Below are 13,095 nucleotides of genomic sequence, written 5' to 3' on the forward strand. Positions count from 1 at the left end.
ACTCTCCACCATTTGAACTTAAATTAAAGAAGCTTCTCGGATGACAGGTGAAACGTCTTCAAGCAACTTAAAGAAGTCCAGACGCTTTCCTTTCCAAGCTCCTCAGAGCACCTCATAAAATATATGTCTCTTAAAGTAACACCCTTATGACCGATATTAAAGTACACTTGTATAGGCCTATTTAATACCACATACAGTTTACACAAGACAATTTTATCTCTTATATGAATGTTATTTATTTTAACTGTCATAAACAGGATGTAACAAGCGATGTTAATAATAACTGTACGGCATTAAAACATTCACAGCAGGTGGGATACCCAACCTTTAATTGACGACGTATGAACTCTGCTTCCGGGTCCAAACTACTATGCGTGTTTTTAACATATTTTAATGTTTTGGTTTCTTGTTCTATTTAATCTGAACAAGCCCTCTTTAGAGGAAGCAGAGATGAGGTAGAGGAGGGCCAGAAAGTAGAGCAGGAACGTGAATGCTCAGAGGAGGAAAAACCAGCTTCTGGGAAGCTTGAGCAAGGGCAAAATGAGAACACGCAACATTCATTAAGGATAAGAAGTGATATGTAATATGTCTTGATGCATGCTCAGTCATCCAGGTAAGTAATTCTGTTCACGTAGTGTTTTCATTGGAAGAAATGTTTCGTCACTCATCCAAGCGACTCCTTGAGTCTCAGCTGACTGCAGGTTTCCCCAATCTATAAACAGCACATTTGCACAATGACTGAAACTAGCACCACTGAATGAACAATGAAAACGGGACAACCTGCAGTCAGCTGAGACAGAAGAAGCCACTTGTATGAATGACGAAGCATTTCTCCCACTGAAAGCGCTACATCCAGATGAACAGACCACTCTGAAGTTGTGATTTGGTACAGATGTATGAAGACAGTCATTCTTCCATGGTCTCGGCAGACTGAGTCCGTCTTGTCACATTTAAGAGAGCTCTCACTTTCCAGAGGGCATCATTTGTTTACCCTGATCAGAGACATTAGGATCATTTGCTACTTTGAAGGACTGCCTAAATTTAAGGAATCTGTCTTGACTTCTTGAATTGGCTGGAACTATTATATACAGATCCTAGAATATCTGAGTCATGCTGTTAGCAAAGATAAGTTGAAAAATATTTTCAGCTTCATTTCCTCCTGTGTTCCTCCAGTTTTCCTCCAGTGACTACCTCCTCGTGTTTTCTTGTTTCAACGATATACCAAGGTTTCTTCCTACCTGTCAAGAGATTTTTGTTTTTATATAATTTGATCAGCTTCATGAAATGTGCTTTTTTTCTGTTTACTCAGCAATCTATATGTCTATGTGACTTTTCACCTAATAACGTTGTGATGAACTTATTCAGCTACTAAATCACTTCCTGTTTTCAGAGAACAGTTAGATGTAGAGAAGACAAACCGCAGCTCTTTCCGAGAACATGCAGATGAAGAAAAGTATTATCTTACTTTTTTTCATTGATTGTACTTAATTGTATTTTTGTATTTCCTTCATATATCTGTACCTGAGCTGAGGTGACGCAAAAATTTACCCGTTGTGGGATCAATAAAGTCTTATCTTATTATATCTTATCTTATCTTATCTTAAAAGGGGAAGAACCTGTTGATTCTGAGTGACGTTGTTATTTTTACACACACACACACACACACACACACACACACACACACACACACACACACACACACACACACACACACAGACATGTATAAAATAAAAGTACGCAGGCAGCAGTTCGCAGTTCGCAAGGTGCGTTCGTTGTTGCCCACGCGTGTAAAAAACGACTGCAGTCTTTATGTTTTCTAACTCAGGTGTCTTAACTGAAGAATTACAGGCTGATTTTTAGAAATCCCCTGTCACTACCCTTCAGGGGTTTGTTTATTTATTTAAATACCTAATTTAAATGTTCCTCAGTTTAGTTTTGTTATCTTTGTTTTTCCTAGTTTTGTAAATATGCCTTAATAAAAAATACTCTGACTTAATCTCAGTTTTGTCTCCTTTTGTCTGCGTTTGGTTTCTCATAAAATTACTGTTATGGACTGTTGTGAACTTTATCTGTCTCTGATTTTTCCACGCCTTAAGTTTTTACTGTCTTGCAAATCTAAAATTTAAAACTAATCTACATCTAAAACTAATTTTACGCTTTTTATGCTTTCTTTTATTTGTTTTTCATTTGTTTTTAATTTATCAAGATTACAGCTGAGCATCAATTGCAATGGATCCAACAATGGCATTGTCACTCAGGAAAACACTCCAGTGGGATCTAAGATTGTTTGTGACAAGGACAGGAGTGTCATCTCTGTGACCCCGGAGCTTTTCAAAATCTTTATAAAAGTATATTATTCCTAAATACAGGAACCGGTCTTGTAATTTGTTGTTTATGAATGAACTAATATGAAGACAAAATTTGCTGCATGTGTAACCCTGGTTAACACAGCTATCAATAAATAAAAGCCTGTTAGTAAAAACAGTCATAAGAAAAATATTACAGGTGATAAATAGTCAATAAATAGAGCATAATGGTTAGAAATTTCATTAAAAACATCAGCAATGATATAATTCTCGTTATAGGATTTCATTTGTGTTTAAAAACATGTTAAAAGGGTACAGAACTTGCTAATTCATGGTGTTTTATATTAATTCAGGTAAAATGTCTAAAAAATGTGTTGAGACTCTTATTGTGAAAGGGCACGCTGCAGCGTGACTCCTGTGATAGCCACACCCAATCAGGTTGTTTCTTCTTTTTGATGCTGGAGAGGGAGAAATGCAGACAGTCATTGCAGAGCTGCTGCTTAAATGAGTGAAAAAATAGTAAAAATAAGCCAGAAATCTACTTGAAGCCATTTTTGTACTCTGGAGAATGTATTTTTGTTTTTCCGACCTGTCCTTGCCTTGGTGGCGTTGTAAACATAACCGAACGGGACTTGGTGAGTTCAGAAATTGTCTTTTATTTCATGCAAGAAATGTTTTGTTGTATTATATTGCTCATTTCATGCAAATGGAGAGCCAAGGTAGCAGATTTATGTTGTTTTTTGTTAGAAACGGTGGATTCGTGCTTAAGCGACACACAGACTGTACTTCAAAGGCCTTTGACGGTGTTTCAGCGCGCCATATTGGCGTCACCTCATTTACGGCTAAATAAGCTGGAAAAAACAGACTTTTACTGTTATTTAAGGGCTACTCGTATTTTATTTTCGAATGTTTATGCACTTTATTTTGTTGTTATGGTAGGCCATTAAGGTTTGGATCGGGAAATGCTGAGCTAGAATCGGGAGTTTGATCCGCTGAGCGAGAAACAAGATGGCGAGCCACCCACGGACCCATTGAACTATACCGAGCAGGAAAAGGGAAACGCCCCCTGCTGGACGTTGAGCTCTTTCGCTAAAAAAAAAACAAAAACCGGTAGGATTAATCCATAGAACTCTGCAAAAGAACAGCGGACTTTTCAAAGCACTGGATAATCATTTGGAGTAATTCCAGGATTAATAGTTAAAGGACACAAAGAAAACTTTCTTTTGTTTGTTTGTTTGTTTAAGGGATTCATTCAGCCTTTTGCTGAATTGTTTTCAGTTTTTACATGTTTCTGTAAATTATTTTGGTCAACCTTACATTTTAATGCTGTAATAGTGTTAATGGAAATGTAAATAATTTTGTTGGGTTAAAACAAAATAAGAACTGGTTGAAATTTAAAGGTGAACCAAGACCAAGATTAAATTAAATCTTGGGCTTAAAGAACTGAACTTGATTTAAAATAACACATTGTTAACTCAAATGGATTGAAGGATAAACTTGAACTTAGAACTTGAAATAAATAAGACAATAACCTAGGTTGAAAATAACATCCTTCTAAAGCCAAATAAAAGGTTTTGAGATAAATACGATGAACTAACAGAACATACTGAACAAAAAGGGGAAAGAAAATATCTTGTTTTCCTTAAATGTGTGATGTTGGATGTGTTATATAATGTGTCTATAACTCTATTCTCTGTCTTCACAAAATAATAATCCGGCAATTTAAACGTATTTACTGGTCTGTGGTCTTTATTACATGCTACACTCATTTCTGCTCTAGTAGTCGAACCTAACTGGTCCTAGTATACTGTAACGACTCCAGAAGTGTTACACATGTTTCATGCCTCTGTTCTTCAAATTTTCAAACATGACTTGACTACGTTTTGTCATAATAATAATAATAATAATAATAATAATAAATTTTATTTATGAGCACCATTCAAGTCACCCAAGGACACTTTACAATAGGATAAAACACTTAGTAAAACAATGGCAGAATGAGAACAATAAAATACAAGCACAAGATAAAATGAACAAACAGTGGATTCACAGTGAATATGCAGATTTGAACAGATGAGTCATCATCCTTAAGGGATTAAATCACATCAGTTCCTAAATACAATGAGTAGTTGTCTTTCACACACTGTATGTTACAAGCACTGTAAATGTTGCTCTTTGTTATTTATAATCTGCTGATGTCACTTCCAGGAGAATCCTTTCTCAAAAAAGAGATGGGACACTTGTTCAATTGTTGGGAGCGGTGGGATTCTAACAAACAGCGGCTGTGGAAAAATGATTGATTCAGCTGATTTTGTTATTAGGTGAGAAAGATGTTCACTGTAAGGAATGGAAATCGTGATGAGGACTCTTCTCTCTGAAAGTAATATTTCATGTTATTTCAGGTGCAACCTTCCTCCTCTGGAAAATGAATTTCACAATGATGTCGGCAAGAAGACTAACCTTGTGACAGCAAACCCAAGCATCTTCATGCAAAAGTGAGCAATTAATGAACCCGACATTGAACTGACTTGTTAGTTTATGTCTTGTTGCTTTAAGTCATGCGTTAATTTGCAGGTATGGGTCACTGACGGGACGTCGTGGGGCGTTTGCAGACAGTCTCCAACAGTATGGCAACTCCCTGCTTCTCTTTCCTTGCTTCTCCTTTGGTTTTACTCGTCCAGTGTGTGAGCGGGCTGTGTATGCCATTGAGGACATGGATATCCCTATCCAACCAATCTTCATAAACCCTAGGTATCTCGAAAGACTGGTCAAATTCTGGGAATCTCTGGGGTTAAAGGAATATCGACCTAGCACTGGATTATATATGACTAGCCTGGCACTGGAATTTTGCGAAACGGTGCATTTGTATGGATTCTGGCCATTTAGTAATCACCCAGATAAACTCTTACCCCTGACTAACCACTACTATAATAATGTACCCTATAATAGGAAAGTCCATGCAATGCCAAATTAGTTTTCCCACTTGGTGGAGCTGCATAATGAGGGCGTGCTCAAGCTTTACCTTGGAGACTGTAAATCAGATCAGGTCTAGTTTGAATTTTGCAATAACAAAAGAATATGTTCAAGTATCCAACTGAGAGACCAAGACATTTGCACTCAAATCCAAATGTATTAGAGAGATGTACACTACTTATTATTTCAACAGTCTTTCTTTTAATTATTGTTCCATTTCATGTGTTAGAAATAAGTTTTTTTTGCTAAAGTTTCTTTTTAACAACATTTGCAGTGCATGGTCATGATAAAGTTGATACACTCCTCGTTAGGAGGGTACAATACGCTACAAGAAAATAGAGACTTTAGATAGAAATTGAGAAATCACCATTTGCTTTTAAGCCACTACTTCTGTTACAACCTTTATATTACTCTGCTAGTGGTCACTTTTGGTTCTGCAACAAAGACAATTCTCTGCAGCACTGACTGTTGACACTTTCAAACATAAACACTTTCAAGCATTTGTAAAAGGTTAAAAATGTGTGTTTAAGCCAGAAATATGAGTTAAACTAATAGTTAAAAAGTTAAGGGATAAGAAGCAGGAGATCGCAGCAGACGGACGCCCGTCCCTGAGCCTGGTTCTGCTGGAGGTTTCTTCCTGTTAAAAGGGAGTTTTTCCTTCCCACTGTTGCCAAAGTGCTGCTCATAAGGGGTCATATGATTGTTGGGTTTTTCACCATATGTATTATTATAGGATATACTGTACAATATAAAGCGCCTTGAGGTGGCTGTTGTTGTGATTTGGCGCTATATAAATACAATTGAATAGAATAGAATAGAATAGAAGAGCATTCATAACTTATGGGGATTTAAGTTCAGTTCATGTCTTCAAACAAGGTAAAAAAAAATGGACACCCCCGTTATATTTTTTGTGCTTATTATGTCTTATTATATTTGCTGAATCACGGTTATCTTTACATGTTCTGTGGCATTACTTAAAGATACCACTAGATGGCGCCTAATGCTCAGGAGGAACGTAAACCCTCTTTGGAGGCAAATCTGCAGAATAAATCCTGCAGTTGAAACTGTAAACAAGCTCATGATCTGTGCCTCTTTATTTTAATGCACAGCTGCAGGATCTAGGATTGCACACCTCCCAGCCACCTGTCAGACCAGGGGGCACAACACAGTCAACTTATCAATTCTAAATCCACATAAGATTTACAGTTTTAAGACTTTGAAAGTACTGATAGAATTGTTTACCTGTGAGCCTGCAGTACATTGCATTTGTTACGATGCAGCTAAAGAGTCAACTGTCACAGCAAGCTAGCTTTCACTAGATTGTTCTTTAAAACATACAGATGTGGCTCTGATCCATTTGTTGTCAGTTTTTATGACAGGCACAGATTCATCATTGTCTTTATGGAAACTATGTACAAAAATGCAGTTTAAAATTTGTCTAAAGAATTAATATATATGATAAAAACCTGATTTCTATCTATTAAAGTAGTACTTTACCCTGAACAATGAATTTGTTTTGTATTTGTATCCATGAAATTAAGTCAGTGAAAAAAACACTTTATATATGAATTTATTAACTTTGCTGCTTCACATGAATTTTGTTAATAATACGCATTACATTTGTTTTTCATTGTCATTTAATTATACACAGCAACATAATGACTCGCATTTGTGCAACTTACAGGCAAATATCACAATCAAACACGGCACTTACAACTGCATCAAAAACATGACCTGTTTGAACATTTATCCTCACAATATATGTAATATTTACTTCTTTTTCTTTGGTAAAACTGACATAATAGCAATAAACTGAAGAACAATGTAGTAGCAAAGCAATCAGCCATAGAAGTTTAAAAGAAAATCTATACCCTGTGTCCACAAACACTGAAAAACACGCTAAGATGAATGTGTGCAGCTGCATAATTCGAAAGATATAATACTATGGTGGCATGCTTAGTTTGAAAAACAACTGAAGTAAAGTCTCATAAATTCAATTTCCTTGAATCAAAATGTACAAATAGACACGTACAGTTTGTTCTAAATATATTCTGTGCACTGTCGACCTTCTGAATGATGTTCATGCTGTTTACAGTCTGGTTAAAGTAAAGAGAAGTGCGCACGGGTTTGCCACAACGCCTCAAATTTTGATCAGAAATCTTTGTAAAACCCACAGAACCACACAAATAAGAACAAAGAAATGAGACCAAAGCTAACTGATCCTGCAGAGAAACCAGATAATTGCAGTGGTGATAAAGACAATTATTATTATTGCTTTTTGTTTTAGTCTTTTTTCTTTTTTTTTTTAATAAAAATCTTTTTCACTGTTGAATTGATTTTCTTGTCTCACAAAAGTTGTGTGACTGTAACTCCATGTAAAGAACAGAAGATATCTACTAATCGGTTATACAAGTAATTGTTATCTGGGGTGTTGGGTGGACGGATTCGAGACCCTCAGCTGGACTGCAGTGGTTGGACTGGTGGACTACATCTTTTAGGGGGGAGATGGCATCTGGCTCTGATGGAAACACTGTAGCAAGACAAACTATCCACACTCAATCACAATCACTTGAGAATCACCAAATAACTTCACTCGTTTGTCTTAGGCAGTGGGACTAAGCTGGAGCGCCCAGAGAAAACCCACACAGACACAAGGAGAATGATGTAAACAGAAAGGTCAAAGGTCAATTGGCGGTCAAAAGGTAGCTGAAGGATAAGCTATTTGTTTATTTGAGTGATTTATTTATTTGATTCAATAAAAGGACTAGATGTTGTAGTCCCTGATAATGCATTGCTTTAAATGGCGAGAATCTTGAGGGATGCCTGTTATGAGGAAAGGCAGCCCAGAGACATCGTTGTGTGCCTCAACTTTCCATCTTTAAGGCTAATCTGCCATTTTTAGGGGGATTAGATTTCTGATCTAGATTATCATATTTATGATTTGGGACACAGCGTCAGTACTGGACCTTGGATTCATCGGGTGTTTCGGCCATTATCACTAGACACCCTCGTCAAGGAGGCCCTGCCAGGGTTGATCAGGCCCTGGAGTGTCTGTGGTTTATGTTAAATTGTTATTTCTTTTCTTCTTTCTTCTGTTTAGTTTCCTACAGTTCATCTATTCACTGCAACTGAGAAATAATGCTTAACTCTTTAGCATTTATGGAGCTTCACTTCTTTAAAGGGATAGAAAAGGTGATAGAGAGAAGCAAGACAAAAGGGACAAGATAGGAGAGAGCAGAGAGGAGAGCCAGAAGGGGGGCGCCTGATCTGGCTTCCCACACCTCCCCGCTGGATCGGTCTGTACGCTCTACCTCCCCACTGCCTCCCAGAAAAGGGAAGAAGAGCAGATAATCATTTTTTATTCATTTATTTGTTCATTAGTAGAAACAAAGAACATGAACACCACCTCTGCTCTGTCCGATGTCACATAAGACGTCACTGATTGGATTGTCTTCTATAGCTTCCACTTGATTAGCTGAAGCGAAACCAAAAGGAACAGCAGTATGACGCTGTGCAAGTTTTGATGACACGTTTAAAGTCATTGATATACTTGTACATAGTTCTGAAAAAACCAAACCTGAGACAAATCCAGAGGTCCGAGTGTCACCTTCAGGTTTTCTAACATCACAAAGTTTTATCAACAGAATTATTGAAATGAGTAGAGCTGCAACACAGACTGTTAAAAAGAATGACAACACAGAGACAACAGGCGGGGAGAGTGATGTATCACAAGAGGTGCAACCAGGAGGAGGTGTGGATGTAGGTGGAGGTGTGGTGGTGGGTTTGTCTAAAACAAAGCAAACACAGTCATGAAGTTGTCGTCACATTGTGAACATTGAAACCTGCAGAAACACAGACAGGTGAGTGTGTCACCTGTGATAGTGATCCAGCTGGATGGAGACTCTCCATGACCGCTGATGTCACACTTGTAGAGGCCTTCATCAGACCTGGAAACATGCTGGATGGTCATTGGCTCTTTTCTGATGAAGACGCCATCTTTGAAGAAAGCAGCTGTGAGGTTGGGGGGAGTGGTCTTTGTTTTACAGAGCAGAGTGACGTCATCTCCCTCCATCACAGGGAGGACAGGACTCTGCAGGATCACTGATCCACCTCAACACAGAGACAAACTACAGCATTTCATCCATTTACACACAGCTTCATCAACACTAACTCCACACACTCAGCTTACCAGCGACTGTCAGGTTAACCATGTTACTGATGGTACTCTGATTGGACTCACACCAGTAAACTCCACTGTCCCATGTAAAGAGATCAGTGATTTTCCAGGAAGAACTATTCTTTTTTTCCCCAGTCGACCCCACACAGAGTCCTGTTTTCCGTGTTTGTGTTTCTCCTCAGAGTCCATCCAGCAGAGCTGTCGTCCTCCTCACAGCTCAGAGACACAAAGTCATCTTTAAAGAACTGAGAGCTGCTGGGACTCACAGTCAGACGAGCTGTGAGGGTTAAAAGAAAAATTATGTTGATCTTTTTTAAAAATAATGCCACAAAATTATTCCTACATTCAGTAGTTTTACATTAGTGACCCCCACTGAAAGAAGGAGTAACAGACTTGGTTATTTAACATAATTGGAATAAATAAATGAAAAAAGGTTACTGACCTTGATTTGCTGCACAGCTCAGCACTAAGATCAGAACTGAAGAGAAATAAAACAGTTCACTGAATCACCGAGAGGAAAACAATTTAGTTTTCTAAAGGTAACCAAGGAACATTAAACTCTGGTGTCTCTTTTTATTATGTGGCAACCACATATTAAGAGGAGACACTAGATTGAAGAAAAAGAAGATAGAGATGCACTGTAAAAAAATATTCCGTAGAAAAACAGAAAATGTCCTGGTAATTTTCTGCCAGTACATTTTCTGTTTTTTTACGGAGGTTTGACGGACCTTTCTGTAAATGATAAAACGGAAAATTCTGTAGATTTACAGTATACTCTCTGTACTATTTACGGACATTTCCTTCAGCTATAAAACAGAAAATTCCGTTTATTCACAGTATATTTTCTGTATCATTAACTGATATTTTCCGTTAATAGAAAAATTGAAATTTCTGTTTATATTACTATTTCCAAGCACTTCTTTTCACTGTAACTCATTAAATATAGTTCTTTATATCCTTAAACATACATTTCTATGCAATTACAACCTAGTACACCATGTACTCAAAAATTCATAAATTAAAACTTAAATTAATTTGTGCTTCGTACACAACAACATTGGTACAATTAATGTTAAATATTCTTTTATTCTCCTTAACTCAAACACTATACTAAAATATAATGACAGCATCCATCTTGTCATAAAACTACTAAACAGCTGATACATGAACAAAATAACTCACAAGCTTTCAAATTTGAGCATTTTTATTTCCTTGAAATCAGGTTGCCCTCATGTAAATGTGTTTATTTACATTCATTCAAGTGGCTACCAAGTGTTTTCTTCAAACAGGACACCTGACAAACAAAAAATGTCATATTTAACGACATGTTCACATTTAATAATATCCATAGTACCTTTGAGTTATAATCACTGCCTTGTGGTAGTTTTGCCTCAGCCAAATGGTTAAGGTGTGGTTTACATCCATCTCTGTCCACTTATGATACAGTATACACATGTAGTCAGTTATAGCCAAACACCTTTGATTACTGAATTGCATTCACTTCATTAATGAAGTGAATGTAATTCACATTTGTGTGAACATTTGTCTGAGATTAACTCTTTGGGCTCTTTACCTTACAATATAACATACTTGAGTCAAAATTTGTTGACTGTTTAAGTGGTGCCACATGAATACAACTGAACAGATCTAAAGAAGATGTTCCTGAACTTTGGGTTTATTCGAACAGGACTGATGGATAACCACAGGACTTTTCCCCATATGATAACTACAACACATAATAAATTAAGACAGATTACTGTCCCAAACTTAAAGATAAAAGTGTATTTACAGGACTTATTTTGTCAGTGAGGAGCAAAGTATAATTACAGTGGGGCAAAAAAGTATTTAGTCAGCCACCGATTGTGCAAGTTCCCCCACCTAAAATGATGACAGAGGTCAGTAATTTGCACCAGAGGTACACTTCAACTGTGAGAGACAGAATGTGAAAAAAAATCCATGAATTCACATGGTAGGATTTGTAAAGAATTTATTCGTAAATCAGGGTGGAAAATAAGTATTTGGTCAATAACAAAAATACAACTCAATACTGTGTAACATAACCTTTGTTGGCAATAACAGAGGTCAAACGTTTACTATAGGTCTTTACCAGGTTTGCACACACAGTAGCTGGTATTTTGGCCCATTCCTCCATGCAGATCTTCGAGAGCAGTGATGTTTTGGGGCTGTCGCCGAGCAACACGGACTTTCAACTCCCGCCACAGATTTTCTATGGGGTTGAGGTCTGGAGACAGGCTAGGCCACTCCAGGACTTTCAAATGCTTCTTACGGAGCCACTCCTTTGTTGCCCGGGCGGTGTGTTTTGGATCATTGTCATGTTGGAAGACCCAGCCTCGTTTCATCTTCAAAGTTCTCACTGATGGAAGGAGGTTTTGGCTCAAAATCTCACGATACATGGCCCCATTCATTCTGTCCTTAACACGGATCAGTCGTCCTGTCCCCTTGGCAGAAAAAAAGACCCATAGCATGATGTTTCCACCCCCATGCTTCACAGTAGGTATGGTGTTCTTGGGATGCAACTCAGTATTCTTCTTCCTCCAAACACGACGAGTTGAGTTTATAGCAAAAAGTTCTACTTTGGTTTCATCTGACCACATGACATTCTCCCAATCCTCTGCTGTATCATCCATGTGCTCTCTGGCAAACTTCAGACGGGCCTGGACATGCACTGGCTTCAGCAGCGGAACACGTCTGGCACTGCGGGATTTGATTCCCTGCCGTTGTAGTGTGTTACTGATGGTGACCTTTGTTACTTTGGTCCCAGCTCTCTGCAGGTCATTCACCAGGTCCCCCCGTGTGGTTCTGGGATCTTTGCTCACCGTTCTCATCATCATTTTGACCCCACGGGATGAGATCTTGCGTGGAGCCCCAGATCGAGGGAGATTATCAGTGGTCTTGTATGTCTTCCATTTTCTGATGATTGCTCCCACAGTTGATTTTTTCACACCAAGCTGCTTGTCTATTGTAGATTCACTCTTCCCAGTCTGGTGCAGGTCTACAATACTTTTCCTGGTGTCCTTCGAAAGCTCTTTGGTCTTGGCCATGGCGGAGTTTGGAGTCTGACTGTTTGAGGCTGTGGACAGGTGTCTTTTATACAGATGATGAGTTCAAACAGGTGCCATTCATACAGGTAACGAGTGGGGGACAGAAAAGCGTCTTACAGAAGACGTTACAGGTCTGTGAGAGCCAGAGATTTTCCTTGTTTGAGGTGAACAAATACTTATTTTCCACCCTGATTTACGAATAAATTCTTTACAAATCCTACCATGTGAATTCATGGATTTTTTTTTCACATTCTGTCTCTCACAGTTGAAGTGTACCTCTGGTGCAAATTACTGACCTCTGTCATCATTTTAAGTGGGGGAACTTGCACAATCGGTGGCTGACTAAATACTTTTTTGCCCCACTGTAGAAGTGCTTGTTCTGATGAAAAGTTAAACTGTAAACAGCAGCATAGTGAATAAGGATCTGTGTCCACGAATCCTCAGCAGTGACAACACTTAAACATCATAGTTCAAAATCCTTAATGCACACCTTTTTCTCCACGGTGTTCAAATTCTCTAAGCTGGTTAAGTAGAGGAAAAAGTCTGACATATTTCATGACCATTAAATGTTAGACAA

The 13,095-nt window shown here is 38.0% G+C and overlaps 1 protein-coding gene across 1 annotated transcript; it reads left to right on the forward strand.

Moving 5' to 3' along the window:
- Positions 1-593: 593 nt before the first annotated feature.
- On the forward strand, positions 594-5,932 carry LOC113017300 (alpha-2,8-sialyltransferase 8F-like). Its single transcript, XM_026160469.1, is given in 5 exon segments — positions 594-613; positions 2,207-2,348; positions 4,515-4,627; positions 4,709-4,801; positions 4,881-5,932. Coding segments are annotated over 5 exon segments (846 nt in total). The 3' UTR covers positions 5,359-5,932.
- Positions 5,933-13,095: the final 7,163 nt, after the last annotated feature.

Source organism: Astatotilapia calliptera, unplaced genomic scaffold (genome assembly GCF_900246225.1).
Source record: "Astatotilapia calliptera unplaced genomic scaffold, fAstCal1.2 U_scaffold_1, whole genome shotgun sequence".
NCBI lineage: Eukaryota > Metazoa > Chordata > Actinopteri > Cichliformes > Cichlidae > Astatotilapia > Astatotilapia calliptera.